Source organism: Lontra canadensis, unplaced genomic scaffold (genome assembly GCF_010015895.1).
Source record: "Lontra canadensis isolate GAN:19392208 unplaced genomic scaffold, GSC_riverotter_1.0 scaffold3, whole genome shotgun sequence".
Lineage (NCBI taxonomy): Eukaryota > Metazoa > Chordata > Mammalia > Carnivora > Mustelidae > Lontra > Lontra canadensis.
Window position 1 is genome coordinate 24,516,202 of NW_022630997.1, and position 12,997 is coordinate 24,529,198.

Below are 12,997 nucleotides of genomic sequence, written 5' to 3' on the forward strand. Positions count from 1 at the left end.
GTGATTCTCTCTCCCCCTCTGCACCCACCCCTGCTCACATGAGCTCTGTCTCTCTCTCATAAATAAATCTTAAAAAAAGAAAAACAAAAAACAAACAGAACTGATGCTAAGGTAATGTTCCAGTAAGTGATAGGATCAGCCCAGCAGTATTCCAGCATTCAGAACATCAAGGCAGTTATACCTGCTCCAAAGAGCAAGATGAGAAAGAGACCATGAAGTAGGCACTGTATTCCTTCAAAAATCTCCACCCTTCCTAAACTTTCCTTTAGTCCCCTGCTACCCAGCTTCATTAGAGCCACATTCCTGGCCTTTTGACTCCTCTCTAACCTAATGCTGATCCTGTCTCATAGCCACGCAGTTCCTCTTCTCTCCTTTATGCAAAGCCTTTTATTCCAATGTCGTGTCATGTAACCTCTGCTCCTCCAGCAGCCAACTGTCCTGGGGTAACAGATCAGTCCACTCTCTCACCTAATCCAGGCCTATTTATCCTCACATCTTCCACATTGGTGGTAACCAAACTTGCCTCCTTAAATAGAGGAATGGGGATATAAGAATACGTCTTTGGTTTTTTGAAGATCTCCCATCCTCTATCCAGAATAGCAGAATAAACACCACACAAAAGGAAGAACAAAGGGATGAGCAAACCAGGATCTGACAAGAGGGCAATCTGACCTGTTACCCCAAGGTAGCCAGCTATGAGGCAAGCATCACGGCCAGGACACAATACCAGGAAAGGGCTGGTATGGCAAACTGGTGGGGGGAAGGGCAAGGGCATGAGACAGGGTCAGAATTATGTTGGAGGGCAGGTAGGGCCCTTGGTGAAGGAGTGTGTGACAGAAGCTAGGTGATCAGAAGAGAAAGGAAGTTAAAAGAAGGGCTAACTGAGGAAACAGTACTTACCACAATACTTCTTTTGGCTAAAACTTCTCTTGCATAACAGCTAGTAGGAAAAAAAATGCATTCTTCATTCTTTGAAGGATAGATAGATGGAGGAGAAAGAGGGAATAGATGTCAAGCTGTATGAAAGGTACCAAAGACTGGAAGAATAATTTAAATAGAATATAAGGCAATTACATTTGACAATATCTACTGGTTATGAATTTACTGATAAGAAATCTGGCCCATTTTCAATCTGGACTTTAATTCAGAGAGAATTATACAAGACATGATTCACATTTTGTTTACCAAACTATGGCTTCAGGCAATTGCTCTAAAGACTGACTAGAAAAAGGAAAGAGAACATGAAAGTTTGCAGAGGTTATGCTGACAGCTGCAATCTAACCCCTCTTCTCTTCAGCTGTTTGCATTATGATAATTCATGAAATAAACATATAAAAAGATACGAAAAGAAATCATAGGCATTTTGAACTATGTCCTAGGTTACTACTTCATCATTAACAAACAAGTACATGCTGCATTTCCATTCCTAAGCCATTTGAAAATTAAAAAAAAAAAAAAGAAAAAGTATAGGGGTGCCTGGCTGGCTCAGTCACTAGAACGTGCAACTCATGATCTCAGTGTCATGAGTTTAAGCCCACATTGGGGAGCAGAGATTTTTTAAAAAGTATAAATATAACTTCTTCGATCTACTTCTGACCTCTGTATTCTTAGAATAAATTTAAACTTAATATCTTTGAAAAACAGTGTAAGGTCAACTAGTAGAACACTTCACAAGGAAAGCTATGTAACCTTAACTAAGAATTACCAATCAAGTTTGTCCATTTTGTAATACTTTTTTTTTTTTACATTTAACAAAAGTACAGTAAAATTTAAAACAGAAACTATTTGAATTTTTTTACTTTTCTGTGTGACTTAGGGAATAAGAAAAGAAAGTAAATATCTAATATAAACACTGTAGTAAGTTTCACATATTATCATTAAGTAAGAAAGTTATGGTCAAAATAAATGACTTCAAAGAAATTCTCTAGACTGATTTTTTTTGTTTTTTTTTTTGTTGTTGTTTTAAAGATTTTATTTATTTGACCAAGAGAGACCACAAGTGGGCAGAGAGGCAAGCAGAGAGAGAGAGGAGGAAGCAGGCTCCCTGCAGAGCAGAGAGCCCAATGTGGGACTCGATCCCAGGACCCTGAGATCATGACCTGAGCTGAAGGCAGAGGCTCAACCACTGAGCCACCCAGGTGCCCCCTAGACTGATGCTTTTAAATGTATACCTTCTCATTTATATTATGGGTAATTTGAAACTATGCTAATGTTATATTCTTTCAACAAGGAAGAGTAAGACCCCACACAGTACACTGAGAATCAATATGAAGATGCGAAACCACATGAAAGCCAGGTGCAAAGCCAGGTGCATGCCAGAATAAACCGTATTCCCTCACTTCCACACTAGAACGTTAATTCCTTAAAATAGGGACTCTAGGGGCACCTGGGTGGCTCAGTCAGTTAAGTGTCTGCCTCCAGCTGAGGTCATGATCCCAGGACCTTGGTATCAATCCCAGCACTGGGCTCCCTGGTCAGCAGGAAGTCTGCTTCTCCCTCCTCCCATCATGCTTGCACTCACACACTCTGAAACAAATAAAATCTTTATTTTTTTTTTTTAAATGGGGACTCTGTCTTTGTTCTCTGCTGTATCTCTAGTACCTAGAACATAGAAAGCATTCTATAACTAGTCATTAAATCAATGCTGAAATAGTACAACCGAACAGTTATTTCCTTTAGGACATTTTTTTCTAACCTCTACTCTTGATCCACCCATCAAGCTACAGCCTTTTGCATGACTATATTAAAGATAAAATCTAGGTTCTTCAGAAGAAATATCTGTTATTTTAAAAGTTCATACAAAACTGTGCACTTTAAAATGGTTAAAATGGTGAATTTTATGTTATGTGTATTTTACCATAATTTAAAAACCAAACAACAAAATGCTTTATGTAAGTACCCTGAGGAATAAAGCAAAGAAACAGGGAGGCATTTGCCATACAGACTGAAATGTAAAAGCTTCCATATACCTCTTCTACCTTTCCTGGCTTTTAATTATAAAATATTTGACATATTAATATTTGTAACAGTTCTGTCAATCCTGTCATTGATTGAAATTAGCAGTAATGGAGGAAGAGGCCTAACAAACACAAGAAACCTGAGCTGTCCTAGAGATCATCAAGATCATTTTATCGTTTCTCCGTCAGCAGGAAGGATCCACTGGAACCTCCCCAGAAAGAAACTTCCTTGTGTTTGGTAGAACAGGACTATTGAAACAATGTTTCTCTAAAGTATCAGTAATACAGAGAGAATTAACAAAACTGAGCAAAGTTCTGATCAAATGTAGCAATTTGTTTCTTCCATAAGAGGGTGTGCTCCCTTTTTTCCAGAAACCTTTCTGAACATTGCATTATTTTCAAATGCAAAAATGTCACAGACCTGAGAAACAGTTTCTAATAATGCATAACTACTGTCTAGACATTTTAGACATGGCCTCTATAGCTTAGATCACTGAGGAAGAATATTTTTAAATTTGTATGATCAAAGGAAAACTATGTTCCTATTAACTAATCAATGTACGAAAGTCACCTTAACCAGTTATGGCATAATCTGGCAAAGGTATGAAAAACAATCTTACACACACAAACAAACATGTAGTAAGTCATGGTACTCAACACTGTCACAAATTCACCATCTTCTGTAATAAACATCTCTTAACAGTTCCTCTAAGGCTGTCTTTACTGTTGATGGCCCAACCCCAATTGGAGAAAGGCTCATAAAGCAAAACAGCATTATTCAAAGATTTAAGAATGGGGCACCTGGGTGGCTCAGTTGATTAAGCATTTGTCTTCAGTTCATGTCATGATCCCAGGGTCCTAGGATCAAGCCCTACCTCAGGCTCTCTGGTCAGCGGGAACCTGCTTCTCCCTTTCTTTGCCATTCCCCCTGCTTACGCTTTCTCTTAATCTCTGACAAATAAAATCTTTAAAAAAAAGAAAGAAAAAGCTAACAATGTACTATATGTTCGCTAACCATAGTAAAAAAACCAAAAAATTTTAAAAGATATTTAACAATTACTATTTCAATTATTTGCAAGCAACACGGAAAACTGTAATATATATTAATTTGTCTTTTTGCTGAGGTTGGTTTTGTTGGGAGTCAGTAGCTAGTAAATGAGCTTAGCTGACCTTCCAACATTCATATCTCAAGGGCAACATTGTTCTCTACTCCTACATTTGTATATTTGTCTCTTACTAAGGGTCTAAGGGAGTCATACATTTTTTAGTAGTACTTCATTGCATTTTACAGAACTTCAAATGCTATAACTATATTTGCAATTTTAAAGAGTTTCAAAGTTTATTTGTTTGCAAGATTTAACTCTCCCGGAAATCAAGAGTTGACCCGTGTATTTGATAATTTTGCCACATTCTTACAATTCAAAGTATGATAAAACTAGACCGTTATAAAACTATAAGCAGGGTCTAAAAAATTTGATCACACAGAGTGCAAAGCTGTATTATATCTAATTTGGATTATAAAAGGCACACTATCACAGAATTCAATATGCTATAGACTTTTTAAAAATAGTTCTGATAAAATTGTGTTTTTTAAAATTATAATCCTGGCTAATATTCAAAGGTATAGCGAAAGTTTGTCTTCCTAAGGAAAAACTATAGCTGAACTATTAAGGACTCACTGAAAAAACACTGGGAATATTCTACTACATTCATAAACTATGGTAAAATTTGACAGCTACTAAAACAAGAAACAAAATCACTCATTCGTTTAAAAAAGTGTGTACAGCACCTACTAGGACCCAAGCACTCTCCTGGGAAGAGAAAGATCAGACATACTCCCTTCTCTCCAGAGTGTACCTAAATCCAAGCAGGGAGAACAATTACGCAATTATGAAATATATAATGACTGACAGAAGTACATATTGGTGCAAGTAACTCAGCTGAGGTAAAACCAGAGAAAGCTTCCCAAAGTGACATATAAACTCATACTCCAAAACTAAGGTTACCCAGACTTGGGATGAGGGGTGGGAGGGCAAAAAAGGAATGTTCCAGACGTAAAGAATGGAAGGTGAGAACAGATTCAAAATGAAAGGGAGAAAGATGGAGAGAACTTGACACAAGGTGAAGCTAAAAAGGTGAAGCAGAAACCAGATCACAAAGAACCTAGTAAGATAAGTCTGTTACGGAATTTGGACTATATGGTAAGGCAAAAGAAAACATTTAAAGGTTTTAAGCAAAAAAAAAAAAAAAAAAAAGACATTAACATTTGCATATTAGCAAAATATGGCTGAAGTGAAGAAAAAATTAGAGATGCCATGGGAGGCAGGAAGAACAGTGGCTGCTGTTGCAGGTGTCTTGGATCAGAGATGACGGTGGTACGGAGCAAGATTGTGGTAACTGGTATGGAAAGAAAGACGACTGGCCAGAGAAAGATTAGAAAAATAGACTAACAGGATTGGGTTTGGTAACTGGCTGGATTGGCGGGAAGAGGAGAGAGGGAAAAATCATTTACTATTCCCAGATTCCTGAACCTGACAATTGAGGGAATGATGGGTACCAACTAACCATTTCCCTTCTGTTGAAGATATTTACAAGGTCCTAAAAATATTACAGTGCAAAAAAATATTTTAGATTTGATTCTGGCAAATATAATTTTTATCTCTTGAGCTATCTTCTACCTACTCCACATAAAATATTCAAATGAGTCTGTATTCTACAAGCATACACCAATAAGAAAGGAAATTCAGTCAGTAAAGAAAAATGCTTAGTGTATGGAAAAGAGCAGCTTGAAATTAAAGTTTGCTATTTGAGGGCGCCTGGGTGGCTCAGTGGGTTAAGCCTCTGCCTTCGGCTCAGGTCATGATCTTAGGGTCCTGGGATCGAGTCCCACATCAGGCTCTCTGCTCTGCGGGGAACCTGCTTCCTCCTCTCTCTCTCTCTCTCTCTCTGCCTGCCTCTCTGCCTATTTGTGATCTCTGTCAAATAAATAAATAAAATCTTTAAAAAAAAGTTTGCTATTTGAAGTGAATCTTCTAATAAAAAAAAAATAAAGAGCTAGGGCGTGTGGGTGGCTCAGTCGTTAAGCAGCTGTCTTCAGCTCAGGTCATGATCTCTGGGTCTTGGGATTGACTCCTACATCATGCTGCCTACTCAGCAGGAAGCCTGCTTCTTCCTCTCCCACTCCCCCTGCTTGTGTTCCCTCTCTTGTTGTGTCTCTCTGTCAAATAAATAAGTAAAATCTTAAAAAAAAAAAAAAAAAAAAGGCAAGAACTGACAGTATCCCCAAAACACAGAAGGTGTCTCAAAAGTGTCTTTCTTGGGAGCCTGGGTGGCTCAGTTGGTTAAGCGACTGCCTTCAGCTCAGGTCATGATCCTGGAGTCCCGGGATGGAGTCCCGCATCAGGCTCCCAGCTCCACGGGGAGTCTGCTTCTCCCTCTGACCTTCTCCTCGCTCATGCTCTCACTGTCTCTCTCTCTCTCTCTCTCTCAAATAAATAAATAAAATATTTTTTAAAAAGTGACTTTCTTGGACCATGATATTACTAAATTATACACAGGAGTAGCTTTTACCTAAAACCATGACAGATTTTGTTTTGTTTTTTTAGGATTTAACAGTATTTTGGCAAAAAGAATCTACATAAAAAAGAGTACTACCTTTGAAATCCAATGTCAAGAACAAAAGGCAGTAGCTTTCAAAGCCCACTCATTCATTGAGAAATTTACATGCCTTAAACTTCTGTAAATAGATTAGCATAGGCCAAGCAGATTAGTTTCTCCTTAAATACTTTCATTTTGTCTCTATAAAACCATATCCAATACTGTGAAAACAGTCTGCTCTAAGAGGAACTTCAAGAGCTAATCTTGATTTTTAATATTTTTATTAAGTAAACTCTCCACCCAACATGGGGCTTGAACTGCCACCCGTAGATCAAGAGCCGCATGCTCCACCAAATGGAGTCCCAGGAGCTACTCATTTTCTTAAACACTGTATCACCTAATAAACAAATCTCGTATTAAGTTGCTGTATCAATGTATTTATAACATATATATTCATATAGAAGGTAACAAATTAGAGAAGATACACTTTTCAGTATTTACAAAAAGTTAAACCACCACTCTCAAGGTAATTTTATATATCACAAAATAAGACTTTCCTCACAATGACTGGATTCAATTAACGAATGAAATAAAAACTAGATGCTCTCTCCTACAGGTATCTAGCAAGCCCCTTAAACCAACTCCAATGGACTTCTCCCACACACTATTTCATCAATTATCTAGTGAATCTGTGAGGAATGGGTTATCCTTTTGGCTTGCAAAACAGACAGCTTGCTTGAGCATCTACTGTGTCAAGAGAATGAATTTCAACTTATTGTGAAAAATGAATGAAAACTATTTGTTTTCTTAACTGTCATTGCTTCCTTTAGTCTATTTGACAGAAAAACCCAGTTCTCATGAAAACTTACCTCATCAACTCTAGCGAACTTGGGGATTCCTGACTGGTAACATCAGAAGGACCATCCCCTACTGACATTTCCAAAATCAAACAAAATCAATCAAAACAAAAAGTTTTCCCACGATTCTTGTCATATTGGAGGAAAGGACTTTCCTCCCATAGCTACACGTCTTATTGATTTTTCTACAGTTTTCCCAGACGTTTCTGTTGATCGGCAACATTTTAAAAAACAAGATTTATTATATCTTTCACGCCTTAGTTAAGAAAGACAATGCTAATACAATAAATTGCCAAAAATTACAATGCTGACGACTGAATGTTTACTGCTAAACAAAAGAATTATACCCTAAGAAAAAAGTCCTCAGGAAAGAACATATCCTTAAAGCCATAAATAATTTCTAACATAATTAGAAGTTCACTTGGATAATAGTAATTCAAATCTCCCAGACTTCGACAGTTTCTACCAAGTTTTCCCATGAAATGGAGGTTAGGGATCAGCCTTAGAAGCACTAAGAGAGGTAACAGGCTCTAGAACTGAAAGGGGGAAGAGAAACCAGAGAAGAGAAGCATGGTGAGGAAAGAGAAAAACTAGTTCTAACGTGGCACAGAGCACAAGAAAAAGACGTTTCTGAAGCCCAAACCCTCAGAGACCGAGAAGCGAACTCCGAAGTCTGTGGAAGAAGGCGCCCAAGCCCAGTGACAATGGGAACCGCTCCTTTCTGGGAGTGAGGGCACCGAGAGGAGACCGTGCCTCGCCTGGGCCACCTTCCTGTCTTCTCTTAAGGAGCGAGACCCACCTGGAGACCGCCATGGCCGGGCGCCGGCGGTTCGGATCTCCCCGCGAGCTACGCGCCGCACCGCTGAGGCGCTAGTTTCCAGAGAGCAGAGCGACGAAGGCCCAGGCCCCGGTCAGAGGGGAGGGTCGGTGCGGCGCGGGGCGTCCCGCCGTGAGTCCTTGAACATCTGCCCCGCCGCCTGCCCGAATTCGTCCCCGCCGCGGCCGGGGAGCAAGGGTCTGAGGCGGCGGCGGAGGCGGCAGTCCTCCGACCCGCACGACTTCAAACCGGGGGCCCCCAGCCCCGCTCTTTGCTGACGCAGGCGTCGGCACGCTGGACTGAGCGTCAGCGCGCCGGAAGTGACGTCAGCTCCCCTCCACGGCCTCCGCTGTGCAAGTGAGGTGAAGGCGTGACGGTAGTTTCTGTTTGGCTGCGTGCACCCGAAAGAAAAAGTTTGTGGCTGTCTGTCCTTAACGAGACAGGAAGGATAAATAAGGGTACCCTTATTTCCTAGAGAAGGGAAAAAAGGCGATTTAGCCAAGGCTCTGGAAATTCAAAAACTTGGTATCTAATTCCTTACTGCCCTGGTCCTTATCCAACCAGACTGCTAGAGAAAACACGATCCCGAAGAACTTAGGTGCTCTATTCGAGGGGGGCGATGCCAGTGGGAGGGGTGAAAGCAGGGAAGATCTGCTGGGGCACTTAGGACACGGCTCCAATGTTAGCCATATTCGCCAGAAGTTCTGCATAGCTATCGTAGGGAAGGTCTTCTGCCAGCTATTTTGCCAAACCCAGTTTGTTTTCTCAGCTGTCTATGTTGTAGATAAAAAACGACGATTTTCTCAGTCCTGTGTAAAAATTCCCAGCCCCCAACCACCTTTTTGTGTGTGTGTATGTGTGTGTGTGTGTGTGTGTGTGTGTGTGTATGTGGCTTATCTGGTTATTGAGTTGCTTAACTCATTAGTCTTTTAAACATTCTTCTGTCACTTAGTGCAGGTCCTTGCCATCTTAAACTTGATTTTTATGATAGTAGCTAATGTACTGTTTCTCCAGCTTCTAAAGTCAAGTCCATCTTGAGGCCGCTAACAGATCCATATAAAAAAAGAAAAAGAAAAACCTGCTTTGGGGGCGCCTGGTTAAGCGGCTGCCTTCTGCTGGGGTCATGACCCCAGCGTCCTGGGATTGAGCCCCACCTCGGGCTCCTATCCAGCTGAGAGCCTGCTTCTCTCCCTGTCTGCCGCTTTCTCTGCTTGTGCTCTCTAACAAATAAATAAATCTTTAAAACACACACACAAAACCACTGCTTTTATCATGTCACTCTGCGTATAAAATTTGCCCACTGGCTTCTTATTACCTGAAAAGTCTATGTCTCAACACCTGAGTCTGCTTTTCATCTATAAAATGAAGCTAGTGAGAAGTACTATAGAAGGTTATGGGAATAAAGTGATGTCATGTATCTAGGAAAGCTTACAAGAGCTTTGTAAACCATAAAGTAGTATATAAATGTAGGGGAAAAGAAACAAGCTCCTGCTATGTGGTAAGCATTTGGCACAATTTATCCCCTATAATTCCCAGGCCGACCGGTAAAGTAACCTTTAACCTTCAATTTTTTTTTTTGAGATTTTATATTTAAGTAATCTCTACACCCAACATGGGGCTCAAACTCACAACCCCAAGATCAAGAGTCACATGCCCTACCAACAGAGCAATCCAGGCACCATAATAATCTTTAATTTAGAGGTAAGGAAACTAAGCTCAGAAAGTTTTTCTTTTCTTCAGAAAGTTTAATTTGACCACAATCCAAGTTAGTAATATTTACTGTTGTTCATTCATTCAGTAAATATTTATTTGGCACCCGCTCTGTGTCCAGCACTTCACTAGGCACTGTTTGTACTGTTAGACAAAATCCAATTAAGCTGATATTCAAGTATCTTCACATTTCACAGTCTCCTCACACCCACCTTCTCAATATATTTCCCACCAATGAAACGATAAAGCAGGTACTACTTAACTGATTGTGTACTACTCCCATTTATTCAACCAAAATTAATACCTACCATTTGCTGAACTCTACTAGAGATTGGAACTTGAGGGTACTCATTTGGTTGAACTTACATCCTAATGGAAGGAAAAAGAGTAAACAGGTAAACAAGAAAATGTCATGTTTATATTTCATGTAAAGCAGAATCATGGGATAAATAGGATTATTAGAGACTCTAGACTGGGTAATTGGGAAAAAACCAAGGAGGCACTTAACCTGAGGCCTGAAAGACAGGGGGGAGCCAGCTGTGTGAAGATCTGGGGAGAATTCCAGGTAGAGGAAGTGTAAAAGCCTAAGGAGAGATGAACTAGAAGATAGAGGCCATTGTAAGGAATTTGGATTTTACTCTAGATGCAGTAGGAAGTCATAGGAGAGCTTTAACATGTGAATAAGATAATCTGATTAAAAATCTTTCTCTTTAATATTCAGAGGTAAGTAGATATATAGTTCAAAATGACATTTAGATGACAGGAAATGGCTAGTATCATAGGTTTGCAAGGGAGAGTGTAATAATCAAATATATTGATGTCAGTCTATCTTGTTTTTAAATCCTTCCGCACCACATTTAACACTGCTGTTAAGGGAGTTGTATCCTTCTAAGCTTCAGTTCCTTCATCTGTGAAATGGGGATAATAATAGCACCTCCTGGGGCACCTGGGTGGCTCAGTGGGTTAAGCCTCTGCCTTCGTCTTGGGTCATGATCTCAAGGTCCTGGGATGGAGTCCCGAATCAGGCTCTCTGCTTGGTGGGAAGCCTGCTTCCCCTCTCTCTCTCTGCCTGCCTCTCTGCCTGCTTGTGATCTCTCTCTCTCTCTCTGTGTCAAATAAATAAATAAAATCTTAAAAAATAAAATAATAGGACCTCCTATTGTGGTAATGAGTATTAAATGAGATAATGAATTAAAGGCATTTAACCAAGTGACTGTCACAATAAGCATGCAAGAATACTATTAACTACATTGATTTTTTTCTTTTGGTTAACTATATGATCTTGAGTTAGTGACTTAACTTCTGTGTCTCATCTGTAAAATGGTGATCATCAGTTGGTCCACAATGCGTATTTGAAATGCCTGCCAGGTGGTTTTCTGAATTTAGAATTCTTTTAGATTTCAATTTCAATTTTAGGTTTTGATTGGATTTAGTAATCCAGTTCATATACCTTGTATTACATCATACCCCAACAGCTTCTAGGGTAGCATCCTATAATCAAATACATTTATAGCTCTGCAGCAAAAGGTATGAATAGTCAGCCATACTAAGAGGAATAAATCAAAGACTGTAAATAGTTGCAAGCCTGTTCAGGTCAGGTTTGCTTCCAAATGAAATTTTTTTAAAATATGGTTTTTAGACCTTTCCAGTTTCAGGATTGTCAATAATGGATTATGAACCTATACTCTGTAAAGTGATGGTAAGGATTAAATGAGCAAGATATGATACACTTAAAAAATACTAACTGCTAAATAAATATTAGCTATTATACTTTATCACCAGAAAAGTGGTTTCAAAAAATCAATGGCAGGCCTTCCTGGTCCTGTGTCTGAGTGTCCACCGCTGCAGCCCTGCTCAGATGCTGAAGATCTAACTGCAGCCATGAGCAGTAATGAGTGTTTCCAGTGTGGACGATCTGACTATGAGGCCCAGGAATGCCCTACTGGTAGAGGCTGTGGTCTTGGAATAAGAAGCCATGGCAGAGGTGGAAACCTTGGTAGAGGTTTCCAGTTTGGTTTCTTATCTCTTCCAGACACCTGTTATCACTGTGGTGAGTCTGGTTATCTTGCAGATGATTGTGGTCTTCAAGAGGACACCTGGCTATAATAGCAGTAGACTGGCCACATAAACAAGGACTGCCAGGATCCTCAGAGAGAGAGCAATTCTGCTACAGCTGTAGCAGACCAGGCCATCTGGCTCATGACTGTGACCATAAGGATGAGCAGAAGTGCTATTCTTGTGGACAGTTTGGACACATTCCAAAAGACTGTCCCAAAGTGAGTGCGATAGGTATGGTGAGACTGGTTACATAGCCATCAACTGCAGGAGAACAAGTGAAGTTGACTGTGACCACTGTGGTGAGTGAGGAGACCTTGCATGGGAATGTATGGCTGTAGCCACAGCTTAATTATTTTTCTTTGTTGCTTCTCCTTTTTCTGATTGATGGTCATAATATTTTCTCTGAATCCTCTTCACTGGCCAAAGGTTGGCAGAGTCTACTCCCAGGCCAGTGAGTTTTACTTGCCATGTAAAAGGAGAGAAAGGATGGCGAAAAAAACAACTTCTGCATTTAACTACCAAAGACAAAAAAAAAAAAAAGTTTATGTTTAGTTTGCTAGAGGTGTTATGTATAATTCTTTGTTAAAGAACCCCTCTCCGCCCCACTGGTGAATAGGGATTGATGAATGGGAAGAGTTGAGTCAGACCAGTAAGGCTGTTTTTGGTTTCTTGGATATGTTCCCATGTAGGAAGTAAAACCAATTCTGGAGTATCTGTGAGTTTTCATAAATAACTTTAACTTCAGCATAACAATGGCCTTGGATTGTCTGACCTCGGTAGTTATTAAATAATATCAAGTAACATCTGTATCAGGCCCTACATAGAACATACAGTTGAGTGGGAGTAAACAAAATAAAAAGACAAATGTGTGTTAATGGCTGTGTGAGAAAAATCGGGATAAAGGCTTAAACAGGAACAACATCATCACAGTATTAGACTTGGTAGACATAAAGTGATGGCAAAGGTTTAGAACACATTTTTTCAAAGACTATATCTAAAAC

At 39.8% G+C, this 12,997-nt stretch overlaps 1 protein-coding gene and 1 pseudogene across 1 annotated transcript in view; one reads left to right on the forward strand and one right to left on the reverse strand.

The window, feature by feature from the left end:
* The window catches only part of BTAF1 (B-TFIID TATA-box binding protein associated factor 1), a 100,762-nt gene extending 92,250 nt beyond the window's left edge, over positions 1 to 8,512 (reverse strand). The window contains exon 1 of the mRNA XM_032836497.1: positions 8,211 to 8,512. Within this exon, the coding sequence (XP_032692388.1) occupies positions 8,211 to 8,224 (14 nt within the window). The 5' untranslated portion in view covers positions 8,225 to 8,512. The remainder of the gene's footprint in view (positions 1 to 8,210) is intronic.
* A 3,286-nt stretch (positions 8,513 to 11,798) lies between these two features.
* LOC116879335 lies at positions 11,799 to 12,345 on the forward strand (annotated as a pseudogene).
* Positions 12,346 to 12,997: the final 652 nt, after the last annotated feature.